General features: G+C 43.9%; 1 protein-coding gene across 1 annotated transcript; it reads right to left on the reverse strand.

The window, feature by feature from the left end:
• Positions 1-7284: 7284 nt before the first annotated feature.
• On the reverse strand, positions 7285-20852 carry LOC111958617 (small conductance calcium-activated potassium channel protein 1-like). The gene is made up of 3 exons (XM_024140123.2): positions 20252-20852; positions 14505-14600; positions 7285-7752 (listed from the first exon to the last, which is right to left on the reverse strand). The coding sequence occupies exons 1-3, from the start codon at positions 20531-20533 to the stop codon at positions 7285-7287; spliced, it is 846 nt and encodes a 281-aa protein (XP_023995891.1). The 5' UTR covers positions 20534-20852.
• Positions 20853-27429: the final 6577 nt, after the last annotated feature.

Here is a 27429-nt window from a genome sequence, read left to right on the forward strand (position 1 = left end):
GTCCTCGAGAGCTGCCCTGTTGGGAGTAGGAAACTTTTTTTTCTTCCAAGTCATTGGCACAGGTTGGCACGCCCTCCTGTTCCAGTGGTGCCAAAGGCTATAAACTACCTAAAAATGGAAATGGTGGAAAGTTTCCCCTTAAAAACGGGGAAAGCTTATATAAACAAGGGGAGAGGGAGAGAAAGAGGAGTGAAGGATAATTTTCCACTGTGTCAGGGAGGTGTCTCAGCCTGGCTCGCGCCCCTCTGACTCTCCGTCGCTTATCTGCTCGGATCGGAAACGGGCAGAGCTGAGGTGAGGCAGAGAGCCAAGTCCTTACAGCCCAACAAGCAGAAAACACCCAGATACCTCCCTCCCTCTCTCTCGCTCCCTGTACTAGGTACATGGCCCTAAACCCTTCAAAGTGCAAGATCCTGTTGGTAACATGTATGAGAAACCTGCCCCTGCATGTCCCCTTATGATATATGGGAAAAACCTGCAAGTCTGTGAAAGTGTGAAAGTCCTTGGAGTCATTGTGCAAAACATTCTGCAGTGGGACGAACAAAWCGATTCAATGATTCGCAAGGGAAGCAAAAAGTCTTCCTACGTCGACTTAAAATATTTAACTTTCCACAAATGGACCTGGTAGCCATCTACACGGGCTATGTTCAACCCTGCCTAGAGTATACCGCAACAGCTTGGCACAGCTCCTTGACTCAAGCCCTCTCTGAACAACTCGAGCCCATACAGAAGCGTGTTTGCAGAACCATCCCTGGCACGGCATATCCTGGAAACAACAATGCTCTGACGTCACTATCACTGCCCTCACTTCATGAGAGAAGAGAGAAACTGTACCTTGACTTTCCTTTTTCCCTGTTCAAGACCCCCTTCAGAGAACAGTTACCCGTCTGCCGAGGACAAGTGTCAGACAGATTCACCTGCTCTCTATTCCACATGCCAGGACTGAGAGATATATAAGTCGCCCATTCCATACCTATATACAGTACCAGTAAAAAGTTTGAACACATCAACTCAGGCCTGTGATGCACAATCCAGCTACGCTTGGAAGATGCAAGTCTACACAGGGAAGCCGACCAGTGGAGGCTCGGAGAAGAACCAGGGGATGCGGGTTGTGCTTGATGTGACAGACAGACTGAGGGGGCACAATGTCAAGTGTGACAATTTCTTCACCTCTTATGAACTCAGCCAGCAGCTCCCGAAGAGGAAGATCACCATGGTTGGTGCAGTTAGAAAGAATAAGCCTGAGCTCCCCCCTGCACTCCTCGCAACAAGGAGGCCTTCTCATCAAAGTTTGCCTTCACCCCCACCACCACTCTAGTTTCTTACCTCCCAAAGAGGAACAATAATGTGGTCTTCCTGAGCACACTGTACAAAACGGCTGAGATCAGTGATCGTGAGGACAGGAAGCCAGCCATCATCCTGGACTACCACCACAACAAAGGAGGCGTGGACAACCTGGACAAGGTGATTGGAACTTACAACTGCAGGAGGATGACTGCCCGCTGGCCCCTGGTCATCTTCCATAACATCATTGATGTGTCCTCATACAATGCCTTTGTGATATGGAACAAGATCAACCCTACCTGGATGCCTGATAAGCGGAACAAGAGGAGGGTGTTCCTAGAGCAGCTGGGAAAGGCACTTGTAACCCCACACATTCAAAGAAGGGAACGCTTCCCCTGCACAGTAGCCTCTGCAGTGCTTGTGGAAGCTGTTCAGGGGGCTGAATCTTGTCCTGATCCACCCGAGGCTGTAGCTGGAGCAGGCAAGAGGAGGAGATGCCAATTCTGCCCCCAAAGAAGGACTGTAAAACAAATACTATGTGCTGTACATATGAGAAATGCATCTGCAAAGTCCATGCACACACATTTGCATACTGTCCTACATGTGCTAACTAGAGTTGATTGATTTATGTACTTCACGTTTTTGTTTTGTATTTATTATTTTATTCTTATTTATTGTTGTTGTTTATACACCTTGTGGGTGGGGGCAATGGTTCAAAAATGGGAGTGACTAGTATTTTGTAGTTGAATTCCTCATTGTACAGTATATAAGAATATATCACTATGTTGCCAAAAAATGTCAAGGCTGTTATTGTTTCCCATCAGTAAAATGCATTCAAACTACTTTCTGCACATTTCTGCTACTTTCTTAGAGCAGCTGGGAAAGGCACTTGTAACACCACACAAGTGCTAGCAAGTGCTATCTCTTGCACAAAAAAATATGTTTACACCTATGCAGTACCTTTAGCAATAATAATAATAACAAACCTAAAAAAAAAAAAGATTATGACAAGTGTGTTGTAATAAAAACGAGTGGTGTCCACTGATTTAAATGCAGACTTTTTGCATTGTGAAGAGAGAGAACCCCGGTTATTATACAAAGTTTGTGATGAATGACAGGTTGTTTCTTCATGCAAAATAGATTTGGGGTTTAAAATTCAATTAAGCTGCTTTATTTTAGGGGTTTAGTGAAGGCGGGTCATTTTTTACCCTTAGGACAAGGGGAGTATACAAAATGTTAAGACTACACAAGGATAAACAGGTGTGCCTTGTTAAAAGTTAATTTGCGGAATGTCTTTCTTTCTTAATGCGTTTGAGCCAATCAGATGTATTGTGACAAGGTAGGGGTGGTATACAGAAGATAGCCCTATTTGGTAAAAGACCAAGAACAGCTCAAATAAGAAAAGAGAAACGACAGTCCATCATTACTTTAAGACATGAAGGTCAGTCAATGCGGAAAATTTTAAGAACTTTGAAAGTTTCTTCAAGTGCAGTCGCAAAAACCATCAAGCACTATGATGAAACTGGCTCTCATGAGGACCGATATGCCATCCCATCTACTTAGTGGGACTATAATTTCTTTTTCAACAGGACAATGACCCAAAACACACATCCAGGCTGTGTAAGGGCTATTTGACCAAGAAGGAGAGTGATGGAGTGCTGCATCAGATGACCTGGCCTCCACAATCACTCGGCCTCAAACCAATTGAGATGGTTTGGGATGAGTTGGACCGCAGATTTAAGGAAAAGCAGCCAACAAGTGCTCAGCATATGTGGGAACTCCTTCAAGACTGTTGGAAAAGCAATCCAGGTGAAGCTGGTTGAGAGAATGCCAAAAGTGTGCAAACCTGTCATCAAGGCAAAGGGTAGCTACTTTGAAGAATCTCAAATATAAAATATATTTAGATTTGTTTAACACTTTTTTGGTTATTACATGATTCCATATGTGTTATTTCATAGTTTGGATGTCTTCACTATTATTCTACAATGCAGAAAATAGTACAAATAAAGAAACCCTGGAATGAGTAGGTGTGTCCAAACTTGACTGGTACTGTAAAAAATAATACAAATAAATACAAATATTCTTCCATTGTAAAAACCTATCAACTCTTTGTACTCAGCATCAACCTACTTAACTGAGATATTGGCCTATATTCTTATTGGTGAGGGTCCATTGTTTTGTGAACAATGGCAGTTGAATTATGACAATATATCATATTGAAACTCCTTTGTTCTTTTCTATGACAGAACAAGACCTGAAGTGTATTATTTAATGTCATTTCCATGGCATCCAGACTGCTTGAACATAAGAGTCGCAGCACTTTCACAAATTTCAAATATGCTTACAGTGCTTCAAATTAGCTTTTTGTCTACTGCGTGTACCTTTCTTACCAGTGGGTGTAACCAAAGCGTTTGAGTCACAGACATAACAATACATGCGTCAATAACCACACTGCTTTCGTCGTTCGACAAGAGAAAGGTCATATGTTATCATGTAGAGCACATTGGGGCTGCATTCTGTAAGAAACGTGCTATAAAAATAAAGTTCAATATTATCAGTGCCTGTACTCTCTGAGTTCACCCATAAAACCATTAAACTCACTGTAACCTTTCACATCTCCCACCTCTGCTCAGTGGCAAGAATAACATAAAACTATCCGTGTGTGTGTGGTGTTGTGTGTTGTGTGTGTGTTGTGTGGTGTGTGTGTGTGTGTGTGTGTGTGTGTGTGTGTGTGTGTGGTGTTGTGTGTGTTGTGTGTGTGTGTGCTGTGTGTGTTGTGTGTGGTGTGTGTGTGTGTGTGTCACTTCTCTGAACATTACTCAAACCCTTACTCAGAGGTGTATCAACAACAAGACATTGTCAGTATTCTTCTGAAATGGCATATACAGCTGATAGTGGGGAAAAAATATAAAAATACTATTACAGTGGTACAGTTGGTGTTAAATTCATTTTTCAGAATAGAATAGAAAAGCTTAATATGAAAACTACAGCTACTGTAATTTAAGACATATAGCATGCACTGGCAAACACGGGGGCACATGCTGTAGTGTAGGACATTGTAAGAATGCCATCATGGAAAATAATATAGAAGAGGCAAGACAAGAGAGATCGATGGGGTAGGCGAAGGCAAACAATGAGTTAGCAACAGTACTGTACATGGATGCTCTCTGCATGTACCAGCAACTAGCGCAGCATCAAAGTCATTATTGTGTGGCACCAACCACACTGGTATTGTCTACTGTAAGTAAATACTTTCTGCAGCACTCAACGTAATGGGTCTTACACAACAACCAACTCAGAGCACTGACTAGTGTTAATTTTCTCTCTATTCTTCTTTCATTTGATCACCCTGTTGCAAAACTTCCTGCATGCAGTTTATTTGAGGTTTAAAAAGGCTTCTGAAGTTTGTAATTTCTACTTGAATTTCAGACATGATATTTCCTTAAAAATCGATCAACCTACAAAATATTCATTGAACTAAATCATTTCGTAATTCCATTTCTGTGCTGCTGGATTATTGCCCTGCTGTAGCGAACTGGCAAAAATGTTGATCATACTCTGTACACCTGCCGAGCAAGAAGCATGTACAGTACATTGTATGTTATTAGCCTGTCTACTTTCAGTATATGTTTCTGCTTTAAAAGCATTGAACTTTAAGATACAGGCTTAATCATGCTTTGACACTCAGGCTAGAAATGTTATTTTCCCTATCTCTCCATATTCCTCCCATATAGTTACCATGATCCATACAGTTACAATGATCCGGTGAAGAGGCACCATTTTCCACAGCTGGTTTTTGGGGGACACGTCCATATCCACAGTGAGGAAGGTGATGGCAATGAGCGAGAGCGTGTCATGGCGCAGTCTCTCCTGTTATCTGCTGTAGAGGGCCACACACCCTGGGGTTCACCTACATACAAGACATATGTCTTACATGAAGATATTCATAGATTTTTATCAATATTATATGACATTACATTACTAACAAGATCAGACAAATGGGTAAGACAAAAACAGAGATATATTTAAGTTGGCAAATCTGATTGTCAAGAACTCCAGCTCACCCAAGTCATGGACTGTTCTCTCTGCTACCGCACCGTAAGCGGTACCGGAGCACGAAGTCTAGGTCAAAAAGTCTCTTAAGAGCTTCTATCCCCAGCCATGAGAATGCTTTACAATTAATCAAATGGCCACTCAGACTATTTGTATTGACAACCCCCCCATTGTTTTTACACTGCTGCTACTCACTGTTTATTATCTATGCATAGACACTTTACCCTACCTACATGTCAATAACCTCGACTAACCTGAAACCCGCACATTGACTCGGTATCGGTACCCCTATATGGCCAGCAGCATACCACCTGCATACACTGCTGGCTTGCTTCTGAAGCTAAGCAGGGTTGGTCCTGGTCAGTCCCTGGATGGGAGACCAGGTGCTGCTGGAAGTGGTGTTGGAGGGCCAGTAGGAGGCACTCTTTCCTCTGGTCTAAACAAAGATCCCAATGCCCAGGGCAGTGATTGGGGACACTGCTCTGTGTAAGGTGCGTCTTTCGGATGGGACGTTAAACGGGTGTCCTGACTCTCTGAGGTCATTAAAGATCCGCATGGCACTTATCGTAAGAGTAGGGGTGTTAACCCCGGTTTCTGGCTAATTCCCAATCTGGCCTCAACCATCACGGTCACCTAATAATCCCCAGTTTACAATTGGCTCATTCTGCCCTCCTCTCCCTGTAAACTATTCCAGGTCGTTGGCTGCAAATGAGAACGTGTTCTCAGTCAACTTACCTGGTAAATAAAAATAAAAAATATAAGCCTCATTTGATATTTTTTATGTAACAATTTTTTTATTTTTTACTTTTGTTTATTTAGTAATTTTTCTTACTCTATTTTCTTAAAACTGCATTTTGGTTAAGGGCTTGAAGGAAGGATTTCACGGTAAGTTGTATTCGACGCAGGTGAAAATAAAATTTGATTGTTTGTTTTGAGATTTAGAATCTTAATGGGACCAAAAGATCAAGCGTTGTAGTTACAGTTAGACTGTGATTATCTGTTTATCTGTCAGTGGCTGTGGGGTCAGGGAAGGTCCTGTTTCAATTCCAGAAAGAGAAAATGGAAGTTGATTTGTCTGGACAGATGGTGAAATTGATCAAAATGGGCTGACTTTTGTAAGTTGTTGTTTCTCAGAATCTATTTCAAACCATTCAATTCAGTGTTCTCTTAAGTTTCTATTGCCTACAGGGAAGTTATAATGCATTATACCTGTCGGGTGTTACTCAGAAGTCTTACAATCTGTCAATCATCAGATCGTATAACCAAAACGTCAGTTTGTTTAACATGCAGCTTGATTAATTAACACGTTTGATTTCTCTATGTAACTGAGATCTAAGAATCCCATCCCAATTGTAGGTTCAGCCTAAAAAATGACCTCACGTTGGCCACAAGCGACTTCAGAGGCTATGTGTTGGCTCGCATGAAGAGTAATTTGTCGGAGTAACTCAACAGAAAACATCAACTTTGAATTGTTATTAGACATCTTTTCTGAATGGGGAACTCATTTGACCATCAATATTTGAAGTAGAGTGAGATTGATTGCCAGTCTGTTTGTAATAAACTGTGTAGGGGTTGTGGTGTATGTTGCGTGTTTCTGTGCTGGCAGTAGTAATGTGTATATTTTATTTTTAGGCAAACTGTTTTCATATCTCACTGTGTGTCTGTGCCTGTGTATCTCAAACAGAAGATTGTGTGGAGTCCATGCAAGTGCATGTGTGTGTGTGTGTGTGGTGTGTGTGGTGTGTGTGTGGTGTGTTGTGTGTGTGTGTGTGTGTGGTGTGTGTGTGTGTGTGTGTGTGGTGGTGTGTTGTGTGTGGTGGTGTGTGGTGTGTGTGTGTGGTGTGTGTGTGTGGTGTGTGTGGTGTGTGTGTGTGTGGTGTGTGTTGTGTGTGTGCTGTGGTGTGTGTGAGCGATCGTGTGAGATGAGTGTGTGCGCGCCCCTCCACCCTACCTCTCACACAGCGTGAGCATCCAGGAGGCGATGAGCCAGAACAAGAAGATGAACACCATCAGCGTGCGCGCCGGGTACTTGTTCATCAGCACCTTGAGCACGAAGCGGAACGTGAAGTTGATGTTGTTGAGCGAGCCGATACTCCTATAGGAGGCACTGAGSAGCACCTTGCTGTGCAGTAGYATCGTCCTGTGGACCAGGTACAGCCTGAGGAACATCAYCGCCGACAGTAGCAGCTCTGTGTCCAACAGRYCCTCCCCGTGGCGGGAGGACACACACAGCGGCGCCGAGTTGGAGGAGTTGACCTCTACCCCCTCCCTGGCGATGGGRGCAGGGARYSCCACCTCCCAGTAGGTGCCCACGGGATGYATGGCACAGACCAGCAGCTCSAGGGAGATGCCCAGCACCCTGCGGCTTGTCARGGCGATGCGCCAGTCCACCTGGTTGTGGTCAATGATAAAGAGCTGGAGAAAAAGAGAGGGGTCGGGACAGGGTCGACAGCGGAGAGAGAAAGGGATGAGGGCGAACGAAAGAGCCAGAGGGAGGAGGAAAGTTAGAGGGAGAGAGAGGGGGAAAGAGAGTGAAAGATAAATACAAAGAGAAAGAGAGAAAGAGAGTGAGAAATTGCAAGAGGGAAAGGGATTGAGTGGGAGAGAGAGAGAGAGAGAGGTAGGAAAAGAAGGATGTCAACGGAGAATTGTTCATTTGATTTGAAGCATTAAGGAAATGATGATTAACTAAAGGTGGGAATTAGAAGAACAGCAACGACAGAAACATGATGCCAAGGCAAACAAAGACCCACCCAAGCAGATACGGAGCCAGTGAAAGTCAAGATTGTGGGGGTTGTAAGCGACACAAGCCCTCTCTGACTCACAAGTCTCTTAGATTCTAAATATAATCCTGTCTGATCCTAGTCTGACATGACACAACTCCAAGAAATCACTTTATTATATTACTAAAGAAAATGAAAACCAAATCCCGCGCTGGCCAAAACCTTCAATTCCTGTTGTTTTGAGGTTTCTTCGTAACTCTTGATATTTGAAACTGCCGTAAGCATTTTACAACACTCAGTTCGTAGTCTTGTTGCCCTTGACTGACTTTCCCATTACCCAATCGCCACCCAGTTCCTGCAGCAGAGGGGGAACTTCAGTCACATTCTTCCCCTTGATTTTGCCACACCGTTCCCTTGATATTGTCACACCCTTCCCTTGATATTGCCACACTCTTCCCTTGATATTGCCACACCGTTCCCTTGATTTTGCCACACCGTTCCCTTGATTTTGCCACACCGTTCCCTTGATATTGTCACACCCTTGCCTTGATATTGCCCACGACCTAAAAAAACACCCAGTTCCCTTGATTTTGCCCCCAAACCGTTCCCTGTGATATTGTCCACACGCCTTCCTTTGATATTGTCACACCCTTCCCTTGATATTGCCACACCCTTCCCTTGATATTGCCGACACCCTGTCCCTTGATATTCCACAGACCTTCCCTTGATATTGCCACACCCTTCCCTTGATATGTCACACTCTTTCCTTGATATTGCCACACCCTTCCCTGATATATGCACACCTTCCTTATATTGCCCCACCACATTCGCTTGAATATTGCCACACCCTTCCCTTAATAATTGCCACACCTCTCCCTTGATATTGCCACACCTTCCCTTTGATATTGCAACACCCTTCCTTGATATTGCCACACCCTTCCTTGATATTGCCACGCACCCTACCTTGATATTGCTTCCTTATTTTCCCACACTCTTCCCTTGAATGATTGCCCACACCCTTCCCCAACAGTGATATTGCCACACCCTTCCCTAGATATTGCCACACCTTCCCTTGATATTGCCACACCTTCCCTTAAAATTTGGCTCACCTGAAGCTTGCTGGTGTAAGTTAATTTCCTTACCTTTCACCTGTGTTTATAGAAATTCAACTGAACCTCCATATCCTGTGTTCTTATAGACTAACCTCCAGGGCAGAGCAAGCCAACCTCAAAATACAGTCCTTGACCAACCAACCCTAACCAGTTTTTACATCCTTCGAGCCTGATCGGGCTATCATGGTGGAAAGGACAACAATGGAGTACAGATTCCCATCTGACTGAGGGCTCATCTTCAGATAGAGAATGAGGGAGATTACACATCAAATCAGGTGGATGGAAACGAAGGAACCATCCATCCCAGTCCCACTCCAAGCCTCATTTCAGAAATGGATTGGTCCAAAGCTCTACAATTACCTATTCATATGAGCTCAAGCCTAAACTCCAGTTCCTTGTGCTCTACTCAACTGCATTACCCTTTCAGACTACAACTCCATCTCCACTGTAGTACCCTTTCAGACTATAACGCCATCTCCACTGCAGTACCCTTTCAGACTACAACTCCCATCTCCATTGCAGTACCTTGTCCAGTCCCATATCTAGCTTACTAATGGCAAGCTTGTCAGGTCTGCAGTAGTCAATGGAGTCACCCTAGCTCCAGTCCCAGGGGCCAGCCAGGCTCCCGTGTAAGATTACCCTGTGCCCCCTAACACAGAAGACCCAGTACCTCCAGTGGCCAGTGGGCCAGTACCTACAGAGGCAAGCTGACCTCACACTGTGGCTGGTGGCCCATTCCAGTTCCTGTGGACAATGGCCAACACCTCCACCAGTGGCCATAAGCCAACAAATCCACCAGTGGCAATCAAGCAAACACCTCCACCAGTGGCCATCAAATCAACACCTCCACCAGTGGCCATGGAATCAACACCTCCACTAATGGCCATCGAGTCAACACCACTAATGGCCATTGAGTCAACAACACCAGTGGCCATCGAGTCAACACACTATGCCATTGAGTCACAACCCACCGTGTGCCATCGAGTCAACACCACCAGTGGCCATCGAGTCAACACCACTAATGGCCATTGAGTCAACAACACCACCAGTGGCCATCGAGTCAACACCACCAGTGGCCATCGAGTCAAACACCACGTGGCCATCGAGTCCAACACCACTAATGGCCATTGAGTCAACAACACCACCAGTGGCCATCGAGTCAACACCACCAGTGGCCATCGAGTCAACACCACTAATGGCCATTGAGTCAACAACACCACCAGTGGCCATCGTCAACACGAGTCAACACCAGCCATCACACACCAGTGGCCATCGAGTCAAACACCACCAGTGGCCATCGAGTCAACACCCACTAATGCCATTGAGTCAACAACACCACCAGTGGCCATCGAGTCAACACCACCTGTGGCCATTCAAATCAACATCTCACCAGTGCCATCGAGTCAACACCACCAGTGGCCATCGAGTCAACACCACAGTGGCCATCTGAGTCAACACTCCACCTGTGGCCACTCGAGTCAACACCTCCACCTGTGGCCAATCGAGTCAACCACTCACCTGTGGCCTATCGAGTCACACCTCCACCTGTGGCCATCGAGTCAACACCTCCACCTGTGGCCATCGAGTCAACACCTCCACCTGTGGCCATCGAGTCAACACCTCCACCTGTGGCCATCGAGTCAACACCTCCACCAGTGGCCAGAGAGCCATTCCCCTTGACTTACTTTCTCATTATCCAATCTATTGCGCAAAGCGCATATAAGCTTGGTATATCAACCACTCAAAGTTGGCCTCAGTGGGTGTGACCAAAGAATTCTATAGGAGTGACCAACTGAGTAAAGTATTTGCCATCATTTAATTTTAGCGAATCACACGACTGCAAGGCATGGCTCTGTGCTTGTGATGTGCTAGTGTATAAGGGAGGGTTAGGGGGAAGTTGTTGTGGGAGATTATTGGTTGGTAGATTAAGACGATTAAGCCATTGCCTATACACCGGGAGTTTCTTTTTATTGGCTAACGAAGGCCAAGTTTGACGCGTTGGTCCACCATACTCTTCGCTTATTTGGGCAGAAGTGTTTGGACATTTTATTAATCTGTGGCTAATCCGTGTGGCATTCTGACAAACATTGCAGTTCATTTCAGTTCTTTGTTGGTACAAGTTCTTTTCCTTGTCTTTTATCTTTGGAAACGTTTATAGAAATTCAACTGTACCTCCATCTCATGTGTTCTCATAGACACACCACCTGGGTAGCCCACACCCAAACCACCAGCAAGCCAACGTAAAAATACTGTCAATGGTGTGCGTACTGGGAGTGGAGTCAGGTGCAGGAGAGCAGAGAGTTGTGAACAGGCGCACACTTTATTTAGGCAGGAGAAACCAACAGAAGGACGCCACTGCGTCGAAACCTCCATCCAATATGCCAAAGTGCAAAAATGCGCAAACAGACAGAATAATACTGTACGAACAAATAAACATACCTCGTGAATAATATATATCACGGAAAATGCACACCAGAAATAGCGSGTTAGAAAMGACACGTAACACGAAACAATCACACACAAAGACATGAGGGGGAACAMAGGAATAAATACATGTAGTGTGATTGGGGAATGAAAACCAGGTGTGCAGGGAACAAGACAAAACGAATGGATAAATGAAAAATGGAGCGGCGATGGCTAGAAAGCCGGTGACGCCGACCGCCGCCCGAACAGGGAGAGGAGCCGACTTCGGCGGAAGTCGTGACAAATACAGTCCATTACCAACCAATCTTAACCCTACATTTTTACAATTAGAAAGTCTTGTTCTTATTTGTACATTGTTGTTATACAGTATATACCAGTAGGCAAATACAATTGCCTTGTGAACGTATTGAAGATTAAAAAAATTCCTGTGTGTAAACACTAAGCACATGTGAGCCGCCTCATTAAAAGTATATCGCACACAGCAGAATGAAAAGAGGTCCTTCGGTAATGCAAATGATCTGCTACCAATGAAGAGGGCTCTTTATATGTGACTGAAAGGGGAGGGAGTAAGTGCTACTCATACTGGAATTTATCCAAGCCAGAAGCTGGGCCTGTCACTGTACAAGCAGGGCCATCGGAACCCAATGGGAATGGGAGCTGGTAAGAGGCTTAGGGTTGGAGATCATGTAGAGACAGGTGATGATATTGACAGCACATACCTCTGGGAACGTGTGTTTAGATACTCACTAGCGCCTGATCCCCAGGCGCCTGCACACCGTCCTGAACGCTGCTCACGTGATGATTAAGAGGGGTATGTCCATTTTCCTCTCTCTATTTTTTTCTTTCTATGCATAATTTCTCTGATAATGTCCTTCTTGTTTCTGTGTTTTTTTGAGAATGAGAAAGGTTAACGCTAGGTTGCGCTGCCCGGCATGTTTGGTTTTCAGCCTAAATATGGAGGCCCAATGCACAGCCCAAAAACGATAACCTCCACCAATGCTTGAAACCTCACCTCCCTTATCTCCCCACAACACTTGCGCAGAGCACCCCCTCCTCTCAGATAGGCCTACACACGGATGTCAACCTAACAGGCGTTTAAAGACCGGGCAGTGTGCCCTGAAAAACCTTCTGGCTGCCTACCCTTTTGTCTAAAAACGTAATCAGATACTGCACTGAGTAGTACATAAAATATATCTACTTCTGCACAGTCTTCACACTTGCACTAAATCTGTTTATCATATAGCACCTTGTTGACTTCTATACTGAGCAGTAAGGACATGGAATGACTGTCTTAACATATTGAATTTCAGTATCATCACCAAAGTCCTGGCACCTTGTGCATTGACAAGGTATTACAGAGCAAGGATGAAAATAAGACGACCACAGAGAACTGTACAAATCTCCGTGGATTCGAGTTTCCTCAGGGGGAACGTGCATGTGAGTGTGTGTAAGCCACCGCATGGTTATTTACTAAGAAGTCCTGCTGACAGTATGTGTGTGTACTCAAGATATCATCAAGTTGCATCAGTTTTTTGTCACCGATCGATGAACAAACCAACGGCTGAATTTTGGTAGGACCGCCACACAATTTGAGCAATTCACTTCCAGATCAAACAAGAAGTATCAAAACAAAAAACACCTTGCCGCCCTGCCACCATAGGCGAGACCAAAAAATGCAGCCCCCCACAAAACTAGAATAGTCCCAGTAAGCAAAATTATGTTTAAAAGACATATTTTCCAGATGTTGAAGTTAGGTTTAATTTAGGTTCTGAATGCAAGGTGAAAAGGTCTTTTCCATATGTTTAAAATACAKATTTTCCAGGATGTTGAAATCAGGTTCATTTTTGGTTCTGAATGAAAGTTGAAAAAAGGAATTTACCAAAACCAATGTCCGTGGATGTGGAAATCAAGGCCGGTCCGGAACTGCACCAAAAAAAGACGTCCAAAAGGCTGATCAATTTGGCTATTTAAGCTCTGAATATCAGCTACCCAACTTCATCAGGAGTTAGCTCGAGCCGATTTGCAATGTGTTTACACAGCAGGAAATGCAGAAATATTTTATTTTTCTATGATCAGCTTTTCTCTATGATCAGCTTGTCAAAAACATTACCGATACAAACTTGAAACCACTGATCGTGACAATGGGGTGAAACTCCTGGACAACAGTTGTGATTGTCCATTCCATATTGTCCATTTTACTTTSACCAGTCCTGTTTTTAGGATATGTTGTTTGTTAACATGACAGCACATTTTTTATTTGATTGAGCGCCATTTAGGTTAGGCTATTTGATTGGAAAAACCTGCATGACGTAAAATGTGTCTGTCTCGTTACATTATCATACATTTTATCTCTAGCCTGTAGGCTACAGAAAAGGTCACATACTCTTTTTCCCATAACCTATATCTGCTACATGATTTATGTTAGATTTTTGACAAAATGTTGGTGGAGCGCTGCAGCTATGTGTCTCTCCAACAGCACCCTGGAGAGGCACGCTGGGAATAGACAAGCAAGATATTTCGCATCCCTGCCTTTGACAAAGTGAGCACTGCTTATTAAAGGGAAGCATCATCCCTCACCTAAAAAGCCCATATGCCACTGGTTGAGAGAAATTGTAATTGTTTTTAGGCAGAATTATGTGAGGTTTTATGTGTTGTTGTTGGAGGTGCGTCTTGGTCAGTTTAGCTCAGAAAATGCCGCCCTCGTCAATCATTAGGCAGGATTAGTCCTGCCTAATGAGCGGGCCGGCCGTGCAAGTAGCATTCATAAAGGAGAGAAGCACCTTTAACAGTACGTGATTTAATGTAAGCCCTTTCTTCAACTTCTCCGTCCAAAGAGTAACTAACACAGTTCCCTCCAGGGCTGCACAGTCAGTAATGGGGTCAGAGGTCAGAGAGAACACACACTCACCCTGATGTCCTTATAATGGAAGGCTACGATGAGAATCAGAAGACACCCAGTGGACATGCTGATGGAGCAGTTGATGATAAAGGCGTAGCGGGAGCCCTGGGGAGGAAGAGGAGGACAGACAAGATAAAGACATTAAAGGGAGGTTTAAAGTTATTCCAACAGTGCTTCTGTTTTTGATTATTTTCCATTTAGCGTTTTCCAGTAGCAGTGTGTTAGTGTTAGTGGAATGCTCTGACCTTCAGCCTCCGCTGGACACGCACACTGATTTGGTGACAACTTTATAATGTGTGAGATACACATGCACCCTCATGAACACACGCACACACTTGGGCGGCATGTGATAAAGTCGGCCTATTGACCTGGCATGATATGAAGTATTGACTTCAAGTGAACCACCAGGTCGTGCAACCAAATAAAATTAGTGTAGGCCTACAAAGCTCTTAGCTGATGCATTAAAACGATCTTTATAAACTAGCAGAGCCGGCCCTAGCCACTAAGCGACATAAGCGAACGCGCCTGCTAGCGAACGCGCTTGCTAGGGTGCCCCCGACCCAAAAACAGTATAATTTTTTTGTTTAGTGGTTATTTTAGAAACTTAGTCAGGGTCTCAACTTACTGTTGAGAGCTAGAATAGTAGAATACACAAGGTGCAATTTCAAAATTTGGTTGTGCATAAGTAGTTTTTCTCTTGTTATGTCATTCACTGAGACTCACTCAATTAGCACGTCAGCATAACATTTTGCATATTGGTCTAGCCAGCTATATAAACTAYTAATCGTGTAATCATGGTTGAATTACCCAGGGGCCCTGATCTCCAGGGGGCTCCCATTGATTTTGTTATTCGCTCTCACTCAGATATCATATTAACATGGCATAAGTCAGTGCAAAAAACTGCAAACATTTCTCTCCTCCCTATAGCAAAATGAGTAGAATTGCATGAAATCTGTTATAAAATGGCTAAATCTTCTCGCCGCCCCATGGCAAAATGAGTAGGATTGCATGAAATTAGTTATAAAATTGCTAAATATTTTCTCTGTCCTACAGCGAAATGTCACTTAGGGCCCCAAAAAGGCTAGGGCTGGCTCTGTAAGCCAGTTACTAACCAGGTGAGAGGTGACATGCTATCCAAGAGGCCTAAATCAGTTTATCAACTTTATCAAAACCTGAAGATCATGGTACATTTAGTTAGATGAAAGAAAAAGGAACAGGATTTGGCTTCTGTAGCTATGAGCATAGCCGCTGGAAGTGGGGGTGCTGAGGGTGTTGCAGCACCCCCTGAAAAATCTGGGGGAAAAAGAATATATTAATACAAATAGAAATAACATTTGAAAACGTAAAAACATATATTTTCACAAAAGTAGTGCACTGGGCCTTTACTAGTATTAGCGGACCGATATTGACATCTGTAGCAATGGGCATACATTTTCTTTTCAGTATCTCCACTTTGGGGGAAAAAAGGTAGTTGTATAATTAAGAACAGTATCTTGTTGGATTCAATAGTTGTAATTGTAAGAGTTGTTGCCCTGTCTTTTTCTCTGTGATTGTCATTCTAATAGAATCCAGAAAGAACAATAACCTGTCATCAAACATTTCCATCACCATGAAGAAAAACAATGTGCAATACAYTAATTTAGTAAATCCAGACATCAAGTGGTTTATGATGATGTGATGTGATGATGGTGCTTTGTTGGTAGAACATAGCGCCTGTAACGCTAGGGTTGTGAGTTCAATTCCCACAGGTGACCAGTACGAAAATGTATGCACTCACTACTGTAAACTGCTCTGGTTAAGATCGTCTACTGAAATGTAAAACGAATGAAAAGGCCGTTTTAATTTACACATAGAAATACGTTGCATTTGCAGAGTATTTCAAGAAACTGGAAAACATATATCAAACAAGTATTTTTATATTCCACAAGTACAATATTATCAGATTAACTGTTTTGTACAGATAATTATCAGACTTAAGTTACAAATTCTGGTAAACACTCAAATAGATTTAGTTTAAATATTTTCACAAAAGTAGTGCACTGGGCCTTTACAGGTCCTGTATTAGCAGACCATCAGCGCGGGCATCAGCGCGGGCATACTACTTCCCCCGAATTATGCAATGATATGTTAACACATCTGATAAGTAGGCTATGAGTGTCTTCATAATTGACTCTGTGAGTAACTATCACTTGACTTCACTGTACTTGAAACGATCGTCTCGACAATGGGCTAAGTGATAAAAGGTGTGCTGTTTATTGCGATGACGTGCACGCAGGCAACTGATGTAACCTCGATGAAAGTTTTAACGGGGAGTTCATTTAATGATGGGTGGTTGGAGTTTACAGTCTAAAAGATATAATTGCAATTTTCAGACAACGTTGGGGAAACTTCAACGCAGAAAGTTGGTATGGTGTGACGTACGTTGGCAACGTTGATTGTTTTCCACAATTTCACTTGTAGCATCTGCATCATGTCTAATTTTATCCCAAGCCTAATTGGACTACATTATTAGACCTCTATCACATGGAGACCACAGCACGTTGCTTACTTCGAGTGTCTAAATTTGTTTTGTAATATTTTCCCTTTGGAAACAGAGTAATTTCAAGCCTTTTTGAAACGACCTAATTTGTWGTAACTGTAACACGGGTTGTTTATCCAGGCCTTGGACAGACAGGAAGGCCACCCAAGACCAATGCAGGCCAGAATCCATCCCAACAACCTTTAGGCAGACACTGTGAGTAGATGATGTGAGTAAAGCCAGAAACATTCATCATAATTCTGAATTCATTATTAAAAGAAAGAAAACCCCGCTGTTGATCACTTTTGATAAGGTCTAGTTAATTTGCGACAATGTCCTCGGTGTGCTGTGTTCCGTGACAATGGCACACCCAAACAGCTGTTAGGCGTAGCTAATAACATCAATAATCATTGTTTGTTTTGTTTTTACAGTCATAACATGATGATGTTGTATTTGCTTTACTTTAGAAACGCATCCTCTTGGCACACAGTCAAACCTGACGCCATATAACTCTGGAAAACACAGTGCAGATTAGCGGATGTAACTAACTAGATGGTCACACTCCAAGATCCCTTTCTGCCTTATCAGTCTGGCATGCTGACCCAAAGACCTTGACAATCAGCCCAGCCTCAGCCCAGCCCCCCTTCTCCAGGAGAGGTGAAACTCTTGCATTATTCAAACAGTCTCTAATGAAACACAAATGATGTGGAAAGATCTAAAATGACCGTGGGCAACCTGAGAAACACTAGCTGTGAAAGGAAACAAATGTGGAAAAAGTACCACAAATAGCACATTTTCCTCATCCTGCATAACCTGGTTTCCAAGGAAAAGTATCCTTAAATACACTGTCATGCAGAGAGGGTATACCAGGCATCTGAGCATCCAGTTATCTCACTCATCATGTAGCCATGCATTTACAAAAATAATAGTTTGGCAAACTCAATTGGTTTTCAAAATCAAGATAATGTATAGGGGAAATGCATGGAAATGCCTGCCTGGGTAATTGCCAGATTCATCAGCATATGGAGCTGTTTGCAACATCAACTTGCAACATCAACTTCCTCCAGGCCCAGGCTTACATTGCGTGTCAGCCTAGTTGGAAATCAATATTTGATCAATCATGTCAATCATATTAATCAAACAAACAGATTGGATCTCCTTTCCCTGAAATCAGCATGATTTAAACAGCCTGCCTGCTGCACTCAGCAGTTTTCACATCACTTGCCTTGGGATCATTACATGGAGGATTTAGGTCAGCTGGACAGGGACTATAGCTTGCTCATCTAGCTGTAACTACCTCTAAGTATAGGGACCTCAGATTGGATTTCCTTTCACTGAACGGCCAGGCAGGTATAACCAGCCTGAACGATTGTTTAACTCTATTGTTTTCACTTCACTTGATAAGTGAAAGTGAATTGAAAAAATGGCGAGTGGAGTGGTCAGGCTGGTTACCCCAGGGTAGGAATCACCAACCTTATAGTGTTAAGGTGGTCTGACATTTGGTTGCATAATGGGTGAGTTGCTGAGAGCCCCTTTTCTACTTATGGAACTGGCACGTATATTCTAGAACTTCAGTGGGACGGAGTTAAAAACTGCTTGATTGTGTGGACTGGTGTTGTTATCCACCCTAATCTGTATGTTAATGTGAAGAGACGGCAGTACCAAGCAGTGGTTCTGGAAATGGGCTCATAATCAGAAGGTCACCGGGTTTAAATCCCAGGTATGGGTTATGCTATTGTTCTGTGATGCAAGTCATGTTTGTTTAATGGGTCTGTTAATCAAGGAAATGGTTACGACAACAATTAGACATGCCGTTCCGTTCTCTTCCTATGAATGGACTGGATATAGTATTTCCGTACATAGATTAATTCAAGGACTTTGTGGTAGAGCTACAGGGCACATGTAGGTTGATAATAGCATTCATGATCTTTATGTTGTATCAACAACACCTGTTTTCTGTCCGTCTGACTGACCACTTCATGTCAAATCACTTCAAGATTTTGGCAATGAGACCATTTATACTTCCCCAGAGCATGCTAGCAGTTACCCATAGACTTCCAGTCATTGCGCTAATGCTAGTTAGCATTGGCTCATGAACCTACATCCAACTTCCTTCATACTAGACACAGAGACATAAAAATGGCATCCAAAAGTTCATCTGACTGTGGGGAAGTAGATAACAGGCCTCATTGCCAAAATCCCAAAGTATCCCTTTAACATGTTAATTATCCATGCAGAGGTTGATATTCATTCTCCACACAAGGGGGGTGACATTCGCTCATAAAAAAAAAACACAAATAGTGGTCAGTATGTTTGTGACCTATTCTCAGATAGACTCTCTTTCTTGAGCAGCCTAGTCAGAGTACTAGGGGTATACACAGGATATCTGGTTCCCTGAGATAGTTGCTACTATTCAATGAATTTCTGTGGTGGCCTGGCCAGCAGTAGGTCAGTTGATTCCTGCAGGTTTCAGTTGTATTACATGCTGCTGTTGAGGCCTGCGTTGCTGGTCATTTTATCATTGGTCAGGTCCTAAAGAGGTCTCTAGCGCAGCAAACCAACAAGCCATCCTTGTGGTGTCAAACAGGTGTAGTTAACGGTTAGGTAGAGAATCAATCTAATTTATTTTACGTATTACAAGGACAACCTTGGTGTTCTCACCACTAGCCTAATCAACAGTAATTTGCTAATCATGATGGTATTTGCTGTTCTAAGGGAATCATATATTGTGAGCTTTCCAAATACAATGTACCACTGACTTTCCTCTCTCTCTCTGGCATGTGGCTATGACAGGTCAACAGGTGTCTTAGACTAAATCACTTTTTTGGCACATGATAACTTGTCTCTTGATTAATCAAAATATGTGAGCTGAGAAATGATGAATATGCTAAATATCCATAATAGCCTGGCCTGTGCAAAGTGGCAAATGTATGACACCTGTCTTTGACTCACTTTGAATGTTATCTTTCTGAGGGAAGCATTGTACTTTAAGTTCACTGTCTTGATCTTATCATTTTTAAATAGAAACAGCTCTTTCAGTTCCTCTATTTCAACTTGAGTGTTGCAAGACTATAATGTAGGTCCACCATATTTCACTGAAACTGAAAACCAACAGCAAACAACTTCAATAGCCAGGGATTTGTTATCCTTTCCTTGATAAATTAGTTAGCATGATTATATTTTAACAGTCTTGTTGAAAGTGAATTTTACGGAATGTGACGTGACCAAAATGACTTACTGGTTGGTAAATAAACGGGCACAGCTCCGCGTGCAGTATCATGAGCAGTGTCCCAAGCAGCGCGGTGCCCAGAGCCCAAGCGCACAGCCGTTTTTTGTCCTCCAATAAAACCTTTCTATCTCGCAATCTATAAAGATTGCCCCCCTCGATTTGAGGCATACGCTTCCCAGAGTGGGACAGCGGTACAGATATCTCAGTCATGTCACCGCCGTTTCTGTTGATCACTCCATCGCAATTGTCAACTTTGGAGTTGAGGTGCAAATTGCGGGTTGTCATCTCCATGTCGCGTTGGCGTCGACTGTGTCCGCTCTCCGTGTTATCGTCCTCTGATGCCTCGTCCTCTCCCTGTCCAGCCTCCCCTCCGTCCGTGCTCTTCCCCGGATTGCGGGAAGGTATACCACGATGGGTCAACTGTGTCCCAGGTCCTCCTTCTCCTCTCCGTGGCTCATGAAAGTAGCGGAATAGGGACTGTAAAACTAACTGTACGCGCTCACCTGAACACGAACAGCGAACACTTCCACCAGCGGCATGGGATAAGCGCACTAATGACAGTTGACTGTTGCGCTGTTCTTATTTGCAAGGGTTATGAGGTGAGAGGGCGCCATAAAAAGTATATATCTTTCTCTCGCTCTCTCTGTCTGTCTGTGTGTGTGTGCGTGTGTGTGTGTGCGCGCGTGTGCGTGTGTGCGCAGTGGTGGAAAAAGTACCCAATTGGCGTACTTGAGTAAAAGTATAGATACCTTAATAATAGAAAGTTACTCAAGTAAAAGTGAGTCACCCAGTAAAATACTACTTGAGTAAAAGTCTAAAAGTATTTGGTTCTAAATATACTTAAGTATCAAAAGTAAATGTAATTGCTAAAATATAATTAAGTATCAAAGGTAAAAGTAGAAGTATAAATCATTTCAAATTCCTTCTTTTAAGCAAAGCAGATGGCACCATTTTGTTTTTAAAAATGTATGGATAGCCAGGGGCATACTCCAACACTCAGACATAATTTACAAAATATGCATTTGTGTTAAGTGAGTCTGCCAGATCGGAGGCAGTAGGGATTTTCCTGTCCTGCTAAGAATTCAAAATGTAACGAGTACTTTTGGGTGTCAGGTAAAATGTATGGAGTAAAAAGTACATTATTTTCTTTAGGAATGTAGTGAAGTAAAAGTAAAAGTTGTAAAAATGATAAATAGTAAAGTACAGATAATACATAAGTAGTACTTTAAAGTATTTTTACTTAAGTACTTTACACCACTGTGTGTGTGTGTGTGTGAGTGGCTCGTCTTGCATATGTAGGCTAGCCTACTCATTGGATAATTATAGAGGCTGGTAATTGCATAAGATACAGGATGTAACGGTTTTGTGACAGGATGATCAAATATGATAATTTCAGATGGTGAGGGTCAATCACCAATTCAGTTGGACAACTATTTTAGCGTGTCGCTCTCTTTTTTTAAATCCCATTTTGATGGGCTTTTCAGTGATGTGTCCCATTTAATTACAATACTGATAAAAACATATATTTAAACAAATCCAGCAATCCCTGTCGAAACAAATTGTTTTAACAATACCACAATACTGTGTCCTCCCAAAATGCTATTCTGTAGCGTTCTAGAATGAATTAATACATTTTGGCATTATCAATTGCAAATAAGCTATCACATAGGCCACCAATAACAAGCACATTATAGACTAGTACTGTTGTTATTTACCTGTGTATTGACAAGGTGAGCCTATTCTCAAATGACACTTTCACAGCTCCAGTGTGACCTCTGGTGGATAAAGGAGTAGGGTGTTTATTGAGATAAAGGGACAATGTTATACAGTATGTAGCCAACTATTTATTGTCAGACCCGCATTTATATGAGAGGGATTTTCAGTCTCTCTTGAATAAAACTGCATTGTTATTATTTTACTATTAATAAACATCCCGTGGAATGTAGACATCACCTCGTAATTGTTTCATTTTGTTATGTACTGTTCTCAGATGTCTCAACCACTAAACTCTAGAGATCTTTATCTCTCCCCAACAAACTGATAAGTGACATTTAGATAACTACCCCCCCTCCTTCCCCAGACATTTAAGTAACATTCCTCAAAATGCCTTGAGCTATAGTGTAGAAAGTGCCCACCCCCCTCCATACACACACACTCAACCCCCATCACCCCCACACAACCTCTCACCCCATTTCCTAGGTTCTATGCCTGGGAGGAACAGCGTCATGACCTTGGGCCATGTGACGCACTCACCCCACACGGATCCTTCCGACAGGGTATCCTGTGCTGGGCTGCTGCTGACGACAGTGTCAGCAGTAGCTGATGGCTCTAAGTGACTGGTTGACCACCTCAGAGTGGCTTTCAGCTGGACCTGACCTGGTATCTGTATCAGGACCTGACCTGGTCTCTATCAGTGTCAGGGAGAGGTTGTGAAAACAGGGTTATGGTTAATTGGTGGAGACTGATTTGATAAATACTGGGCCCAAGGCCAACATAGTACACTATATATACAAAGGTATGTGGACACCCCTTCAAAGATTAGTGGATTCGGCTATTTCAGCCACACCCGTTGCTGACAGGTGTATAAAATTGAGCACACTGCCATGCAATCTCCATAGACAAACATTATTGCGACTGTAGCGAAATGCTTGTGTTCCAAGCTCCAACAGTGCATTAATATCTAATAATACACACAAATCTAAAAACGAAAATAATGGAATTAAGAAATATAGAAATATTAAGATGAGCAATGTCGGAGTCCGGAGTACACTATATATACAAAAGTACAGTACCAGTCAAAAGTTTGGACACACCTACTCATTCAAAGGTTTTTCTTTATTTTGACTATTTTCTACATTGTAAAATAATAGTGAAGACATCAAAATTATTAAATAACACATATGGAATCATGTAGTAACCAAAAAAGTGTTCAACAAATCAAAATATATTTTATATTTGAGATTCTTCAAAGTAGCCACTCTTTGCCTTGATGACAGCTTTGCTGGAATTTCTTTCCTTAACGTGTTTGAGATCAGTTGTGTTGTGACAAGGTAGGGGTGGTATACAGAAGATAGCCCTATTTGGTAAAAGTCAAGTCCATATTATGGCAAGAACAGCTCAAATAAGCAAAGAGAAATGACAGTCCACCATTACTTTAAGACATGAAGGTCAGTCAATCTGCAACATTTCAAGAACTTTTAAAGTTTCTTCAAGTGCAGTTGCAGAAACCATCAAGCGCTATGATGAAGCCGGCTCTCATGAGGATCGCCACATTCAAGGAGGACCCAGAGTTACCTCTGCTGCAGAGGATAAGTTCAGTAGAGTTACGTGTAAAAACCGCCTGTCCTTGGTTGCAACACTCACTACCGAGTTACAAACTACCTCTGGAAGCAACGTCAGCACAAGAACTGTTCGTCGGGAGCGTCATGAAATGGGTTTCCGTGGCTGAGCAGCCGCACACAAGCCTAAGATCACCATGCGTAATGCCAAGCTTCAGCTGGAGTGGTGTAAAGCTCACCGCCATTGGACTCTGGAGCAGTGGAAACGTATTCTCTGGAGTGATGAATCATGCTTCACCATCTGGCAGTCCGACGGACAAATCTGGGTTTGGCGGATGCCAGGAGAACGCTGCCTGCCCCAATGCTAGTGCCAACTATACAGTTTGGTGGAGGAGGAATAATGGTCTGGGACTGTTTTTCATGGTTCGGGCTAGGCCTCTAAGTTGCAGTGAGGGGAAATCTTAACGCTATAGCATACAATGAAATTCTAGACAATTCTGTGCTTCCAACTTTGTGGCTACAGATTGGGGAATCCCATTTCCTGTTTCAGCATGACAATGCCGGTGTGGATGAACTTTGAAGAGATGGCTCCGAAGGGGATGGCTCTTAACAAATCATGCTATTTTGTTTGTTTTTTCACATTGTTACTTATTTTGTACATAATGTTGCTGCTACCGTCTCTTATGACCGAAAAGAGCTCCTAGTGGCCGGGGACTTTAATGCAGGGAAACTTAAATCAGTTTTAACAAATTTCTATCAGCATGTTAAATGTGCAACCAGAGGGGAAGAAAACTCTAGACCACCGTTACTCCACACACAGAGACGCGTACAAAGCTCTCCCTCGCTCTCCATTTGGCAAATCTGACCATAATTCTATCCTCCTGATTCCTGCTTACAAGCTAAAATTAAAGCATGAAGCACCAGTGACTCGGTCTATAAAAAAGTGGTCAGATGAAGCAGATGCTAAACTACAGGACTGTTTTGCTATCACAGATGGGAATATGTTCCGTGATTCTTCCGATGGCATTGAGGAGTACACCACATCAGTCACTGACTTCATCAATAAGTGCATTGAGGACGTCGTCCCCACAGTGACTGTATGTACATACCCCAACCAGAAGCCATGGACTACAGGTAACATTCGCACTGAGCAAAGGGTAGTGCTGCCGCTTTCAAGGAGCGGGACTCTAACCCTGAAGCTTATAAGAAATTCCGCTATGCCCTCCGACAAACCATCAAACAGGCAAAGTGTCAATACAGGACTAAGATCGAATCGTACTACACCGGCTCTGAAGCTCGTCGGATGTGGCAGGGCTTGCAAACTATAACAGACTACAAAGGGAAGCACAGCCCAGTGACACAAATTTACCAGACGAGCTAAATAACTTCTATGCTCGCTTCGAGGCAAGTAACACTGAAACATGCATGAGAGCATCAGCTGTTCCGGARGACTGTGTGATCACACTCTCCGCAGCCGATGTGAGTAAGACCTTTAAACAGGTCAACATTCACAAGGCCGCAGGGCCAGATGGATTCCCAGGACATGTACTCCGAGCATGCGTTGACCAACTGGCAAGTGTCTTCACTGACATTTTCAACCTCTCCCTGTCTGAGTCTGTAATACCAACATGTTTCAAGCAAACCACCATAGTCCCTGTGCCAAAGCACAATAAGGTAACCTTCCTAAATTACTACTGACCCCGTATCACTCACGTCTGTAGCCATGAAATGCTTTGAAAGGCTGGTCATGGCTCACATCAACACCATTATCCCAGAAACCCTAGACCCACTCCAATTTGCATGCCGCAGCAACCGATCCCTTTCACACCTGGACAAAAGGAACACCTATGTGAGAATGCTATTAATTGACTACAGCTCAGCGTTCAAAACCATAGTGCCCTCAAAGCTCATCAGTAAGCTAAGGACCCTGGGACTAAACACCTCCCTCTGCAACTGGATCCTGGACTTCCTGACGGGCCGCCCCCAGGTGGTAAGGGTAGGTAACAACACATCCGCCACGCTGATCCTCAACACGGGGGCCCCTCAGGGGTGCGTGCTCAGTCCCCTCCTCTACTTCCTGTTCACTCATGACTGCACGGCCAGGCACGGCCAGGTTCCATTCTGGGTTGGAGCCCATTTTGCCATTCACTCCCATTTTGCCATACACTGCCTAAAGGCGGCACAGCCATCTCTGAAACATCTGTCTCCAGGATTAAGTACGGCCTCGGATCTCTGCCGGCACGTATCATGACCTCCTGGAGGTTTTCAGCAAGGCTCGTGCTACCTCCCTTCCTCCACATCGTCCCTACGATTGTGCTATTGACCTACTCCCGGGCATCACACCGCCTCGAGGTCAGCTATATTCCCTGTCCGGACCTGAGACCAAGGCCATGGCGGAGTACATCGAGGACTCACTGGCTGTTGGGAGCATTCACCCTTCTGCCTCTCCTGCCAGCGCAGGATTCTTCTTTGTGGGGAAAAAGAACAAGACCCTGCGCCCATGTATTGATTACCGGGGTTTCAATGATATTAAGATAAAAAATCGGTACCCTCTACCACTTCTCTCCTCAGCTTTCGAACCTCTCCAGGGGGCTACTATCTTCACCAAACTGGACCTTCGGAATGACTACCATCTTGTGCAGATACGTGAAGGAGACGAGTGGAAGACAGCTTTCAACACTGCCAGTGGACATTATGAGTACCTGGTTATGCCGTTTGGACTCACCAACGCGCCTGCCGTTTTCCAGGCTCTGGTCAACAATGTGCTCCGGGACATGTTGAATCGTTTTGTTTTTGTCTACCTCGACGACATCCTGTTTTTCTCTCGTTCTGCCCAGGAACACATTCTACATGTTCGACAGGTTCTTCAGCGCCTCTTGGGGAATCAGTTGTTTGTAAAAGCTGAGAAGTGTGAGTTCCACCGCTCCACTATGTCCTTTCTAGGATACATTATTGCTGAGGGGAATGTACAGATGGATCCAGAGAAGGTGGGAGTAGTGGTGGATTGGCCCCAGCCCACGTCCAGGGTGCAGCTCCAACGATTTCTGGGTTTTGCTCATTTCTACTGCTGTTTAATTTGGGGCTACGGCAACCTGGCGGCTCCCCTCTCTGCACTCACCTCTCCCAAGGTACTGTTCACATGGTCCCCAGCAGCGGACAAGGCTTTTGGGGATCTTAAGCAGCGATTCACTACTGCTCCTATCCTCATCCATCCAGACCCAACTCGTCAGTTTGTGGTGGAGGTTGATGCTTCCGATGTGGAAGTGGGGCCGTTCTTTCCCTGCAATCCGTCCAGGACCAAAAGCTTCATCCCTGTGCCTTCATGTCCCATCGTCTCAACTCTGCGGAGAGGAACTATGATGTTGGGAACTGGGAACACCTAGCTGGGAAGATGGCTCTGGAGGAGTGGAGACACTGGTTGGAAGGGGCGGAACATCCGTTCCTAGCTGGGAAGATGGATCATACAAATTTAGAATACCTCCGCACTGCCAAGCGCCTCAACCCAAGGCAAGCTCATTGGGCTCTGTTATTTACCAGGTTCAATTTCACCATCTCCTACCGACCAGGGTCAAAGAAGGTGAAGCCGGACGCTCTATCCCGTCTGTACAGTTCCACTGACACTCCCTCTGAATCTGAGACCATCCTCTCTGCCTCTTGTTTGGCGGCTTCTATCGTTTGGGGAATTGAGGCTCTGGTTCGCAAGGCACAGCGTTCCCAATCGGGCCCTGGGCGGGGGGGCGGCTAACAGGCTGTTTGTTTTCCGATTCGGTCCGGTCTCAGGTCCTGGAATTGGCTCACTCCTCCAGTGAGGAGCCAATCAAAATATGAGACGGCACTCCGGTGTCTTGTTGCCAGTAACCCCACCACCTGGAGTCAGCAACTGGTCTGGGTGGAATATGCAAGGAACAC

The sequence above is a fragment of the Salvelinus sp. IW2-2015 genome, unplaced genomic scaffold, assembly GCF_002910315.2.
Source record: "Salvelinus sp. IW2-2015 unplaced genomic scaffold, ASM291031v2 Un_scaffold2015, whole genome shotgun sequence".
NCBI classification, from domain to species: domain Eukaryota; kingdom Metazoa; phylum Chordata; class Actinopteri; order Salmoniformes; family Salmonidae; genus Salvelinus; species Salvelinus sp. IW2-2015.